The sequence below is a fragment of the Erigeron canadensis genome, chromosome 3 (assembly GCF_010389155.1).
Source record: "Erigeron canadensis isolate Cc75 chromosome 3, C_canadensis_v1, whole genome shotgun sequence".
Lineage (NCBI taxonomy): Eukaryota > Viridiplantae > Streptophyta > Magnoliopsida > Asterales > Asteraceae > Erigeron > Erigeron canadensis.
In genome coordinates, this window is record NC_057763.1 from 20,942,784 (window position 1) to 20,956,510 (window position 13,727).

Below are 13,727 nucleotides of genomic sequence, written 5' to 3' on the forward strand. Positions count from 1 at the left end.
ATATTTGTTACATCTTAACAACAATTAATGATTAAAAACTTTCACTGAAATTCAAAATTTAGCATTTTAATACGAGTACTACATAAAGTATTCTTATCTAGCTGATCGAAAAAAAGGTTATCATTTACACTTTTTAAAAGTGTGCTAGGGAAGTTGAATTTGAGGATAATATAAAAGTTAATAATAACTATGAAAATAATATAAGTATGTAGTATAAAAAATGTAACTACATTTAAGAATGCTATCTATATAATATAATTTGTATGCATTTATTTTTAAGTGATTAGACACAGCTGTAATTACAAATCTCTGTTTACAAGTTTTTGTATGAATTTTAAGAATGCTATCTATATATGCATTTGAATATACATATTACAATTCGTAACCACATGTGAATATACTATTATAATGTCATAGACCGAAATGAAATTAATGATACGTTTTAATTTATGTCTTTTGTACTTTGTTACTTATGTCACTCCAATTTACACCAAATGTCACTTTTGAACTAAAACTATGTAAAGATAACTGTGCTTCACTATAAGTACCAATTACAGCATTAAATTTAAGTCATGTCCAATAGGTGCATCAAGTCTTTCTTATAATGTAACTTTTGGTTTAAATCATCTTCAACCAAAACATCAGTAGAATATTGCAAAATTTTGGCGTGATGCTGTTCGGACCATCATTTTAGTACCAAATTTGATATATTTTACATATAATCGCATTTTATAGTATAGCATGGTGCCCGCATGATGCGGCGCTGACGACGGTAATGTGGTGATCACGGGTGGCGGCGACGAATGGTGGTGGTGACGACTAATAGTGTAAGTTATTGATGTAAATCTAATTAATTATAATTAGTGTATATACGTTAAGGTGAGTGTATTTATTTCATTAAAAGTATTTTTAGTATATTAGTAGAGGTAATTAAATTAGTAACTAAAGAATAAGATGATTTAGAAAATAAGAAAAGGGTATTTTTGTCATATCGCATATAGTAATTTTTAACATTTCTAAAAATAGAAAGGATTATTGTTTTTTTATAATATAGTATAGATAAGTTACCTAAATTTAAAAAAATTTAATCTGTATAAAAGATATTTCAATATACCAAGCTCATTGAATTTATAAAATGTCATCACATTTATATTTATGTCTATGTATAAAATATATTCGATTAATAAGTCTTCGGTTAACCGATCTCGATCACTTAACCTACCACGATTCATTTTCCCAATTATAAATTTAATAGACTTCTTCACGGGTCTACGACTTTTGCCTGGTAAACTTTTGTGTATAGTTGAATTTATAAATTAATTACATTATTATAGTTATATTTTAATAGCAAATAGTTTTAAGCTTCACTATCATTTTATTATCTTATTTTAAAATACTTGATATCTGATGTATGATAAATACATAATAATAAAGTATGTTACAAACCATGATATCGACTACTTTTGAACGTGACCGCATAAAAACCATTACGAAGGCTAGTACACAAGTATGACGAAAAAAGTACTATTAGCAAACTTAACGAAGCATATCCAATGACGTACAATTGAACAAATCTCATCTATATCTATATTATTTTATAAAAAATCTAACTCTTTTTTTTTCCCGGTAAATAGTTATAAAAAAAAATAATACAAGTAAAACATGGAAGTTGCTCTTAATGCCCCAATTTTTATAAGAATTTACCCAATTGGGTCTTAATTAACTAGTTTAAACTCTAAACCACCATCTTACTAATTTACACCCTAAACTCACATCTTCTAAAACTAAATTGGTACCCGCAGAATTGCAGCGGTGGTAATGACGATGATGATGGTGTGGTTATTAATGTAAAAATGATTTCATTGCGGTTGGAGATGTGATGAATTGTTGAGGTGGGATATGAAAGGGGGGAGGAGGGAGACGAATTTTGAGCAAAAGTTTTTGCTACGTATTTTAGTCATAGTTTATAAAATGGAAATGATGATGTATTAAGATGAAGGGTAAACGTGTCATTTTAGGTTCTTAACATAAAGGAGGGAGGGGAGGGTGAATGTTTCTTTTATAAGGGTGTATAGATATTTCATTCACTTTTACATCAATTTACGCCACTCGACACTGCACCAATAATCGTTGCCAACTAGACCGTCTCACCTCTAACGCCGTCCCATTGCGTGGTTGTCTTGCTAGTATAATTGGTAAGTTGGTTCAAAATAAACTTTCTATCCATCGACAAATCAATTGTTTGTACCAGAAAATGTGAACATTTATGTTTTTTCACACTTTTAATCCATAAAATAATGTTACATTCTTATATTTTCTCGGTATTTATAAATATATGTAAGCATTTTTAATGCATATATACAAGGATGAATATATTTATAAATTTTTTTGGTGTTAATATAAAACTACAAAAAGTTAAAAAGGGCATAATATTAAAAGGGATAATATAACTTTTTTGAAAACTTATTTTGGACATGTTGCCAACTCGTTCGAGTCTGTTCTACTTTGTGTTTTAGAGGCATGGATGCTCCTTCGATTTTTGGTCCATTATGTGTTGAGGACTTCGAGTCTAAATCTCGTATTATAGTTGTTTATGATATTGCTAAGACGGTTTGGCATTCGGTGTTGTTGACTCGTATATATAGTCTCCATTCTAACGTAAAAAAGCTTATTGAAACGCTCATTAATATACTGTTTGTTAGAGCATCAGGCGGGATCACAATGAAGAGGTTTTTGCCCCACCTAAGATGTTAAATGTGGGACAAGGTCTCATTTGGCTCGATTGTGATTAATTCTTCTTTATGGTACACAAACAGAGATGGAAAGAATCGTTTTCGTATGGGAAGAATGTGATGTGCAGCTTAGACATTAACTTTGTATAACCTTTTGTATAAAATCAACCAAAGTTTTAAATTTACAAAATAAGGATGTATCAATATTTAGACAATTAAATACAGGCAATGTATCGTATTGTATATAGTTCAGTTACCAGTAAGTTGAGGATTAACTACTTGTGATCTTTTTAAAAAGAAGTTTAATAATTCATATGAAAATATTGATAATGTTTAAAATGGCTTCAAAAATGCTATGCAATTCAAGAAAATCTTTTAATCCTTCAACGAGGTGGCTTGCCCCCACCCCGAACCACCTAATTAATCTTCTTTTGCACATTTTGATCGTTGTCATCGGTTAAAAAAAGTTTTTTTATTTTTATTTTTTATTATTATTTTTTTTTGAACAACATAATATTATTAAAGGTAAAGTCATTAAGCAAAACACTTAATGGCATAATAAAGTACAATTACAGTGGTCCCAAAGAACGAAAAGAAAGCTTATAAAAAATTAAGTGGGTTTTGAAACCACTTATCCCGTGAAACACGAAGGTTTCTACATCTATTAGTAATCCACAAATGAGATTGGGCCACAATAAAATCAAACAGAAACTCTGAGCAATGTTGACCTGGTGAAAAAACTTTATCATTACGATGTTTCCAAATAGCCCAAATAAGGGAAAACATGATGCCTTCAATATATCTTTTCTTGTTAGACGAAATGTGCAGGTCATCAATTGACTGAAGAGCATCTTGCAAGTTTGAGACATCAATCCCATGTATATTAAGCCAACTAAAAACCAATTCCCACAATCCAGAAGCAATTGAACACCTAGAGAAAGGATGGAGAGTAGTTTCAACTTCGTTTGAACATAACGGACACCTAAAGAAAAAGTTTTTTCAATCGACTTTCCTTCTATCTTCCATAAACGATTGATCTTCATCATATTTTGGCCTCACTTAACCTAATTTCCTGGCTTCCTTTGTTCCATGACAACATCGTATAGATTTTACGGCCGAACCTTGGTAGGGGTTTTCTTTCGAGTTGAGATATTCACGAGGTTAAATTTTTTTAAACAACTTAAAGCTTTAAACTTTGTTTTTTGGATGATACATCTATATAATAACTTAAATTTTGAAAATACATGTTTAAATTATAAAAATTATAAATATTAATTATGAGAATATCCTATATACTGTATAAAGATTGGTTCATTATTTGGGATAAAATCTGATGTACTTGAAATTAAATTTTATTTTTTAGAATGCTTGGTTTTATAAAAAGTGAAAGAATCTAATTTTATTAGAATTTGTCACTCATTTTATTATATTTTTGTACAGGAAAAATAGATATGTTACTAATAAAAACAATACTAACAAGGAACCACCAATTTTAAAATTACAAATAAGAGAGGTAAGAAATAAATTTGAAAACATCAGGCTTATTACACCAACTATCTCACTCATATTCCACCTTATTATACATCAATAAGTAATTTTCTTCAAAAACTAGATTAGAAGAAAGATAGATTTGATCAAGGATTGTTCATTTCTTACTCTCCGTTATCTCCAAATGCCGGTACAAATAATAACATCAATCATTCACCTCCAATTTTGGTATATCGTCTTGGCATTTTCTCGGCAGACAGGTATAAATACTTCACTCTTTTTACGGTTTTTACATATGATTGGCCGGAGATCATTATGGAAGCAGTCTCTCTACCTTTGGGTAGAGGTATGACTGTTTACAGCTCATCCCTATACCCAACAAAGGGATTAGGTACAGTTGTTGTTGTTGTATTTACCTCTAATTTTTGTATCCAAAGTAAGTTTTGTGTAGGTAAAACAAGCCCCCAACTTGAAAAGCATGTATCAGGTTTATCAAATATAAAGATCCAATTAGGTTACAGACTACTTTCATTTGATAGAACTTCATTTTTTTAAGGAATGTGTGAGAAAAATTATCATGACTTCCGTTAACTATTTGACGAGATAAATTTATTTTTATTTTATATAAACTCTATGAAAATTAATTAAAAATGTTTTTCCATTGCGGATATGCACGCTGACTTATTCTTATCAGCCGTTAGTCCATCTAACGCCGTTAACTATTCACATTCCCACCAACTTCACGTCCACCTAACCCCTTCCATCACCACCTATATAAAATCAATCCCCCACCAAACACTTCACCTACAATACCAAAACCCAAATAACCAAGCACAAAACACATAAACCACAAATACTTCCATTTAATTTCCATCAAAACATTTAATATTAAAAAAATGGATCTTCTCCTGTTGGAGAAGACACTTTTAGCTCTTTTTGCAACAATCATAGGCGCAATCTTTATCTCCAAACTACGTGGCAAACGTTTCAAATTGCCACCTGGACCAATCCCAGTTCCCATTTTTGGGAACTGGCTTCAAGTTGGCGATGATCTTAATCATCGTAACTTGACAGACATGGCCAAAAAATTTGGTGAAATATTCTTGTTACGTATGGGTCAACGTAACCTTGTTGTCGTGTCGTCACCGGATCTTGCGAAAGATGTGTTGCATACACAAGGTGTTGAGTTTGGTTCGAGAACAAGAAATGTTGTTTTTGACATTTTTACTGGGAAAGGTCAAGATATGGTTTTTACTGTCTATGGTGAACATTGGAGGAAAATGAGGAGGATCATGACTGTTCCGTTTTTTACTAACAAAGTGGTCCAGCAATACAGGTTATTATTATATTATTATTATTATTCTTATTGTTTTGTTATTTAGTTATATATATGATATGATTTTATTTTAGTTTTTTGTTATTTAAGTATTGTTTTTTTAGGCGGTTGATTATATAAATTATTTGAGTCCAATTCGAAATTTATTATCTCCAACGTGTCCAGGTGGTGGGCACGAAATCACGAATAGTCCTACAAATATATATATTTTAATTTTATATTTTATTGTGGTGGGTTATTTAAGTTCGTTATAACACATAAAAATAGTAGTTGGACAAATCTTGGCCTCCACGTGCTCCGGGAACGTGGCCTATGGGTTCAAACATAATTAGGTAGAGTTTTTAGGATGATTGATAGCAAAAATTTTAGGAAATGGCCATAGAAGCTGGTTAGAGTGCGTATATCATAGCGAAATCTCGACTTTTTTGGTTAGACTGGACAGGAATTCCTCTAAATTACGAGTTCAGAGTTTAGAAATTAAAATTTAGAATGTTGTTATTAGTTTATTACAAGCATTTTTTGATTTGCCACATGGTTAAGTTTACATTAGGAAATCTATAATAAAAATAGGAAAATGATAAATGCAGCCTCACTTAACATGCATAAAATTTTTTTTACCGTAAAAAGCTCACCCATTGAATTTTTATGGTCAGTATACAACTATTTAATGTACCTTAATTACAGTTAGCCCTTAGGCTGTGCTTAGCAAAACCCATACTACTCCATACTTACTAATCATGAATCAACAATCATGAGATCACATTTCCATACTTAATAATCATGAATCAACAATCATGAGATCACATTCTATGTGTAGCTTTTAAAAATGAAAGCTAGCTCTTGCTTATTAAAAAATCTATTGTCATATGTAGAATAGTCTTAGCAAAAACACATAATTAGTAAAAACATGAAATTTTGTCATGTATATATTATGTGATATCAAATTCGATTTAGCTAATGATACTTGTTGCGTAAATGAAATTCAATTATATGGATCTGGCACTGCAGGTACGGATGGGAAGCAGAGGCTGCGGCTGTTGTGGACGATGTCAAGAAGAATCCGGCAGCAGCAACTGAGGGTGTTGTTATTCGGAGAAGGTTACAACTGATGATGTATAATAACATGTTCAGGATTATGTTTGATAGAAGGTTCGAGAGTGAAGATGATCCGTTGTTCTTGAAGCTCAAGGCGTTGAATGGGGAGAGGAGTCGATTAGCACAAAGTTTCGAATATAACTATGGCGATTTCATCCCAATTTTGAGACCATTTTTGAGAAGTTATTTGAAGCTCTGCAAGGAAGTCAAAGAGAAGAGGTTGAAGCTATTCAAGGATTACTTTGTTGATGAAAGGAAGTAAGTTTGATATCTTTACCAACCTCACTTCTTTTAATTACAAGCCTTTTTGGTTAGATTATTAGTAGTATCTTTTATGTTGGTATTAAAAGAGAAAGTTCGGGATTTGGGTAAAGTCATGTGTGTGTCACTATATTGCCTTTCCTTTTTCCTTTTGTTTCTATTTTTTTTTATAAAGGAAAAGAGTTTTTCGGTACCCAATCCTGTCTTTCATGAGTTGTGAGATATAGACATTATAATAGAAAGATGGTGCAGATTAAGATGGAAAGATCATGGAGTGGATATTTTCTAAGTAAAGTAAGGGTGGGTGCCGGTGGAGTAACTAGATGGTTTGGTTTAGGTGGATGTAAGTAAACTTAGATTCAGTTACTTAATTCCATGATTGAATTTTTTAACAGAAAATTGGGAAGCACCAAAAGCATGGACAACAACCAACTGAAATGCGCAATTGATCACATACTTGAAGCTAAGGACAAAGGAGAGATCAACGAAGACAATGTTCTCTACATCGTTGAAAACATCAATGTTGCCGGTTAGTTTTCTCTCTTTATCTTATTGCACCATCTATTCATATTTTTTTTTTTAATAAAAGCATTTGATTATGATAGGTTAGAAGAAAAGGTTTCATAATGAACTAGTTGCTAAAGTCATATATATACTTAATTTATTGAGATAACATACATTAAGAAGTTATACAAAAAGTCATATACATATGGCTTTTGCGCCGTGATCCAAATCAAAGGTTATTGATGATCATTTTGACAGGAGAAGCGTTTTTCCCCTTTTTTGGGTGGTATATATGATAACCTATCAGCTTAGTTATATTGTGATCATATAGTAAGTTAGTAACAGCATATAAATATGTGGACGTTGTATTGAAAATTGGCATTAATAAGTAAGATTTAGTTTTTCATCAAGTGTTGTCATATGCAATGTCTTTCACTCTTTTGTGGAACTGTGACGATGTCATTTAATGGATGTCAACTATTGCTTTCATTAGGTAAGCCATATGTCATAACGAAAAAGCAATAGGCATTTCCTATTCTGTGTATTAGAAAAAAATAATAAAAAATCATGCTTTATTTTCTATGGAATTGAACTGAATTTTTAATGGCAGTTTTCAATTTAATTTACATTGCAAAATTAAATCAGATTCGCAGTTTAATTTAATAATTTTGATAAGTCAATTAGTTGATTTAATGCCTCAAGATCCATTTTAAATGCACAAGTGCCAGTTAATTAGTTTTTTCTATACAAAATGTCAACTAATAATACTTCAAGATCCATGTTTTAAGCTTCTTTATTTTCCTAGTTCTTTAACAGCTAGAGTTGACTTTTTTTTTTTTTTTTTAAATTCTGGTTGATATTATTTTAATTATTTTCAAACACAAATCTGATGGATCTCATATTTTGTATTCAATATAGCAATCGAAACAACCCTATGGTCTATTGAATGGGGGATTGCCGAGCTTGTGAACCACCCCGAGATACAAGCCAAACTTAGACACGAGCTTGACACAAAGCTTGGACCAGGAGTACAAATTACTGAGCCCGATATCCAGAACCTTCCCTACCTCCAAGCCGTGGTTAAAGAAACCCTGCGTCTACGTATGGCTATCCCACTCTTGGTTCCACACATGAACTTACATGATGCCAAGCTCGGTGGCTTTGACATCCCAGCCGAGAGCAAGATCTTGGTCAACGCTTGGTGGCTTGCTAACAACCCTGAGCAATGGAAGAAACCGGAGGAGTTCAGACCAGAGAGGTTCTTTGAAGAGGAAAGTAAAGTTGAAGCTAACGGGAATGACTTTAGGTATTTGCCTTTCGGGGTCGGAAGGAGGAGTTGCCCTGGGATTATTCTTGCATTGCCAATTCTTGGGATCACGATTGGGCGGCTGGTGCAGAACTTTGAGTTGTTGCCACCACCGGGAGTGTCAAAGATCGATACGAGCGAGAAAGGTGGACAATTTAGTTTGCATATCTTGAAGCATTCCACAGTTGTTGCTAAGCCAAGATCTTTTTAATATTTCTTTAAGTTATTTGTTGTATGTTTGTGGTGTATCATTATGTGAATTACGAACTCCGTTTGTTTAACAAGTTTATTATGTGATTTTGAGCATGATTTGTGCATAATAATCAGTTAATCTAGTTAAGATACTTGATATGTGTTCTGAAATGATGCAATAGGAAATGATACAACAGGGTCAAAAGGTTGAAATGTCAATGTAATATTCTATTTGCATACGGTTGTATACTTGTATCATGTATCTTTGGACTTATGATTAAATTTCTAGTCACATTTCTTTTCTTTTTTTGTGGCGATAATTATTGAATTTTTCAATAAAAAGTTTTTTATTATCATTTCGAACATTTGTCACTTTTTGTTTATACAATCTACTAAACAATCGTTTCTTGCATTCATTATTCATATACTTGTTTCTACCAATATATTTTCTAAACTTCAACATTGGTTGATTGATAGATGGGAACTTGTTAAGGCGCGCGAATAAGATGAAATGGTTGTGTTTATATTTTCAAACGGATCGCAGAAACATATTAGATCGACATGAAAATCAAAAGCTCTGATTCATGAGAATTTCGAATCTAATAGTGATGACACTTGGTCCGAACATACGGTCATACCCACTAAATGACTAAAATAACAAGAATCTCCCGTCAATAAGATTTTAGTATAATATATCTCAGGGAAATGATCATTTCATTTAGTCTTTTGATCTTGCTGTTCGAATTGTACGTTGCTGTAACTTTCTTATTAATTTGATCTCAAAAACTTGCTTTACTTCTTACTAGATATCTAGCACCTTGCTAGTAAGGTGATAAAATTTGTTTGTTGGCCGTTAGAAAAAAAAAAAGCTAATGTGCACAAACATTATTGCTTCCTAAATACACATAATTGTATATCAATCTTTTATTTAGTTCATTTGTCATAAACTACATTATCTCAGAGACTAATTAAAACAGTCTCTATAACCTTACATTAATTAATTACTAACTAAAATTTACTTGTGATGTATACTTTTGACCATCTGTAAAATCATGTGGAATCACATTTTTGGCTACAATTGTTTTCCCATCCTCAGAGGTGAGCCTGAAAGAATATGGACCTTTAAAAGATTGGTCAATGTCAACTTTCCAAAGTGCACCCCATAAGTTATCCATGGGAACAAATTTAGTTCCACCATTTGCTGCTATGTCAACAGATCTAAAACCACCATCCCCATCTGCATACTCTAGCGCTACCGCGAACCAGTATTGGTTGCAACTTTTGTCAACGTTGAAGGCGATCTTCGTGCCCCCGTAGTTACATGGCACCCTATCACACGAGTTGTAATACAATTTTATTTTTAGCCATCAACTAGCTAGTAATTAATCATATTGCCTAAAAAGTAATGGTTGTTTGATGAAAAAAATTACCTTTTGTATTGCACCATAACTTGTCCAAGGTTTCTTAAATCGTGATCATGACCAGGATTCGCCATGGCACCAAAAGCAGTTCCACTTAAATCAAAATGAAATGGCACATCGTTACATGCCCCCGGACATTCATCACTGATTGTCACGGTAATTGGCTTTCCAGAGCAGTATGGTGGTGTGTTACATACAATCTGCGTATGTAAAAATTTATGTTATATCAAACGAGAGTAAATACTCTCGCGTTGCGGCGGTGAGATGGTGGGATCATAGAATATAAAGTGTAATAGGTCATAGAGTGTGATAGCCAAATGCCTTAACCATATGAGTTTCGCCCTCGGATTTAAAAATTCGTCTAAAGTATATCGAATGACATCTCTAATGAAAGAACACGAAATTTTATGAAGACCTATATAATTTTGATAATTTATTGATATACGATTTTTGAGATAAAAGATTTTTGAATGAATTTGAGGAATAAATGATTTATAGAGAAAAAATGATTGGTTGAGATTTGAGGAGAGAGAAAGAATATTATATTGTAGTTATTTTAGGTAAATATAAAATAGATGGAAGGGCCATTTTGAAAAACTACTTAAAATCATACTTAAAATCAATATTGAAAATTTAAGTTTATCTGCTTAATAATATAGTAGAGATGAACAACAAGTTAACAATTTTGATCGGAGCGGCCTCATGATTTATGGGCAAAGGGCAATCTGAAAAGTAGCTGCAAGTAGGACACGTACAACGAATTATATTATATAAACTATTCTTTTGAAAATGATGGTGTCATCAATAACAAAAACTAAAATAAAAATAGTTTGAAATATTCGATGAAAATTATTAAAGGTAGAGTAAATTATATGTAATGTAAATTTAAAAGTGACAAAAAATGTTATTTCAATAAACATATAACAAAAATATTGTTAGGTGAATAAACTTTTTTTCAAGAATGTTCAATGAAAATTATTAAAGGTAGAGTATTATATGAATTCAGGCTTTGAAAAATTAGGCCATGATTGGTCGCCCACTTTGCCTCATGCCTTGGCTGCCCTTGAAATTGATAACAAACGTAAAACATGTATTGTACGTGCCTGATAGCAATGTCCGCAACCTTTTCCATTCAAAAAAATGTTGGCATTTCCTGCAGATATCATTGCTGACAATGGAGGATCCTGCACATTGTCTCCCCATCCACATGCACCTCCTACTTATAATTTCAAATTCGAAATTAAAACTTGGCATGGAATTATATGAATGGCAAGTTGATCGAATTACCAAAGACATATATAAAAGATTAAAATATGGTTTATTATGTTTGTTAATTTGATACGTAATAATAACATGTATGTTAGATAACTACATCAATTAAAATTTCATTACCACTTCCGGCACCGGTTTCATCCCCATACCAAGTTGCCAAAGCAGGCGCGAAACTTTCTTTTGAAGTATTATTTCTAATAGGAACAAAACACAAACAAGAAGAGACATTTACTAATAAAAAGATGGCAAAAAATAGAGTCGAAACCATTATGCTTAATGTTCTGTTTTATTGTTGAAATGAAGTGGATGAGACTTGCATCCAAGGTAAATAATTTATAGGATCAATATTGCCATATTGGATCGTCTTCTAGTCCATTAAATTTTCTATATACACGAGTGAGGTACTCGTGCATTGGGTAGTATTAATGAAATTGTAGTAGTTTAATTTGTGATTAATTGGGCTAGTTTTTTTAGTATATTACTATGTTGGGTTTGCATACAATTTAACAAATGTTTTTATGATCATTATTACCGTTTACCCAAGAAAATATATAGTTAAGATCACTAATAATAAGATTATATAAAGTGAAATGACACACAATATATATCGTCCTTGACTTAGACAGGTATATATTATCTATGATAGAGAAGTTGTTTCTAGACAGGTATATATTATCTATGATAGAGAAGTTGTTTCTAGAATAAAACTTATTTCGTGAAAGAGTACGGATTTAACCCTCTCCAAAGGCAAAGGCAAAGGCTTTTTCAATTGATCAAACCATTGATTTAATAGATAGTAAAATGAGGTTAGAATCGTATAACATATGATTTAAGTAAACAAGAATCAGTCATCACCCAAGTTCTATTGTCTAGATTTCATCCGGGAACCCGGGACTGATATATTACGACTTTACGAGTATATTTTATTGATAGGGAGAATACTATATATTTGCCATCATCACAACATAAATTTATTATTTATGTATAAATGATTTTGATTTAAATTAAATATAATGTAAAAATCTACTTACTATATGGTTCAACTATTTATAAAAATTACATTAATCATGTGGAAATTAAATTAGTACGTATTATTAATCATTACGTAAAACTTCTTGATACACACACCATGCACACCTTCTTTTTTAATTGATATATCTAAACCCCATCATTACTTGACTTGCTTCCCGGGCTTTATTAATTTTGTAACATAATACTGTAGATAAATTGTAATAGAAAAACGAGGTAATTGGATATCCCATGTATCATTTGGTATCTATTAATCCCCAGTCAAGTTAGTGGCTAAGTGAATCTCAATCACTTAATAATCTCTTAATTATTTAAAGTTTGCTATTGACAAAACTCGAACCCAAAATCCCTCTAAAAAGTGGCTGCTGATGGCCACGGTGCTTATTACTAAATTGCATGTAATAGATAAGCACTACGTTTTGGAATTGTATCTTTATTGATGGTCATAACTCATTAGATTAAATGTAATTGAGTTTAATTTATATAAAATAATAATTAATAATTCATGTAAGAATACAAAGTCTAACCGGATAAACACCCACGTTTGGGATTGTCTGTATCTTTATTGATTGTCATAAGATTAAATGTAATTGATTATTATTGGATAAATCGAATTTTGATATAACTAGGGTAACATGGCTTCTTACAAAAAATATAAAATTTTAGATAAATGTTCAATATTTTTATATCTATTTATTATGGATGTTGTTTTGTAGCAATTAAAAAAAAAATACTTTGCATGGTATTTAATTGTTTGAATAATTTTTTGTTACACTTTATTACATGTATTTGACTTTAATTTTTTAATTATGGGAAAGCTTTACACGCACCTTAGATAACGTGACATTGACTGTTGGTCATTATAAGTATTTGGAGAGAAAAATCCAAAACTTATCATCCTTAGTAGATTGAACTCAAAACCATCTGGGTTATAGCCCAGAGGACACCTGACCCCCTAAAAAGCGACTTAGTGAGAACACCACCCAGGTTCGAATCCCTGCAAAAGCATATTCAACTAGCCAAGGTTTCTGGATCTCACCGTCAGACAGTGTTGCAGAGTCGTTAACTTGAGAGCAAAAATTTCTCTATAA

General features: G+C 31.7%; 2 protein-coding genes across 2 annotated transcripts; one reads left to right on the forward strand and one right to left on the reverse strand.

Annotated features, from left to right (window-relative positions):
* Nucleotides 1-5,020: 5,020 nt before the first annotated feature.
* On the forward strand, nucleotides 5,021-9,028 carry LOC122592523 (trans-cinnamate 4-monooxygenase). Its single transcript, XM_043764774.1, has 4 exons — nucleotides 5,021-5,556; nucleotides 6,565-6,909; nucleotides 7,308-7,441; nucleotides 8,335-9,028. The coding sequence occupies exons 1-4, from the start codon at nucleotides 5,117-5,119 to the stop codon at nucleotides 8,931-8,933; spliced, it is 1,518 nt and encodes a 505-aa protein (XP_043620709.1). The 5' UTR covers nucleotides 5,021-5,116; the 3' UTR covers nucleotides 8,934-9,028.
* Nucleotides 9,029-9,918: 890 nt separating this feature from the next.
* LOC122591664 (expansin-B4-like) lies at nucleotides 9,919-13,534 on the reverse strand. Its single transcript, XM_043763918.1, has 5 exons — nucleotides 13,467-13,534; nucleotides 11,728-11,888; nucleotides 11,439-11,551; nucleotides 10,345-10,535; nucleotides 9,919-10,243 (listed from the first exon to the last, which is right to left on the reverse strand). Exons 1-5 carry the CDS (start codon nucleotides 13,532-13,534, stop codon nucleotides 9,919-9,921), a joined length of 858 nt encoding a protein of 285 aa, XP_043619853.1.
* Nucleotides 13,535-13,727: the final 193 nt, after the last annotated feature.

What these genes read in the sequence shown, in the direction of transcription:
- LOC122592523 (XM_043764774.1), top strand. Translation starts at nt 5,117, where the DNA reads ATGGATCTTCTCCTGTTGGAGAAGACACTTTTAGCTCTTTTTGCAACA. An exon ending in AAAGTGGTCCAGCAATACAG is followed by an intron (nt 5,557 to 6,564) that starts GTTATTATTATA and finishes CTGGCACTGCAG; the next exon opens with GTACGGATGGGAAGCAGAGG. An exon ending in TACTTTGTTGATGAAAGGAA is followed by an intron (nt 6,910 to 7,307) that starts GTAAGTTTGATA and finishes ATTTTTTAACAG; the next exon opens with AAAATTGGGAAGCACCAAAA.
- LOC122591664 (XM_043763918.1), bottom strand. Translation starts at nt 13,534, where the DNA reads ATGATAAGTTTTGGATTTTTCTCTCCAAATACTTATAATGACCAACAG. An exon ending in TCAATGTCACGTTATCTAAG is followed by an intron (nt 11,889 to 13,466) that starts GTGCGTGTAAAG and finishes ACAATAAAACAG; the next exon opens with AACATTAAGCATAATGGTTT. An exon ending in GTTGCGGACATTGCTATCAG is followed by an intron (nt 10,536 to 11,438) that starts GCACGTACAATA and finishes TTACATACGCAG; the next exon opens with ATTGTATGTAACACACCACC.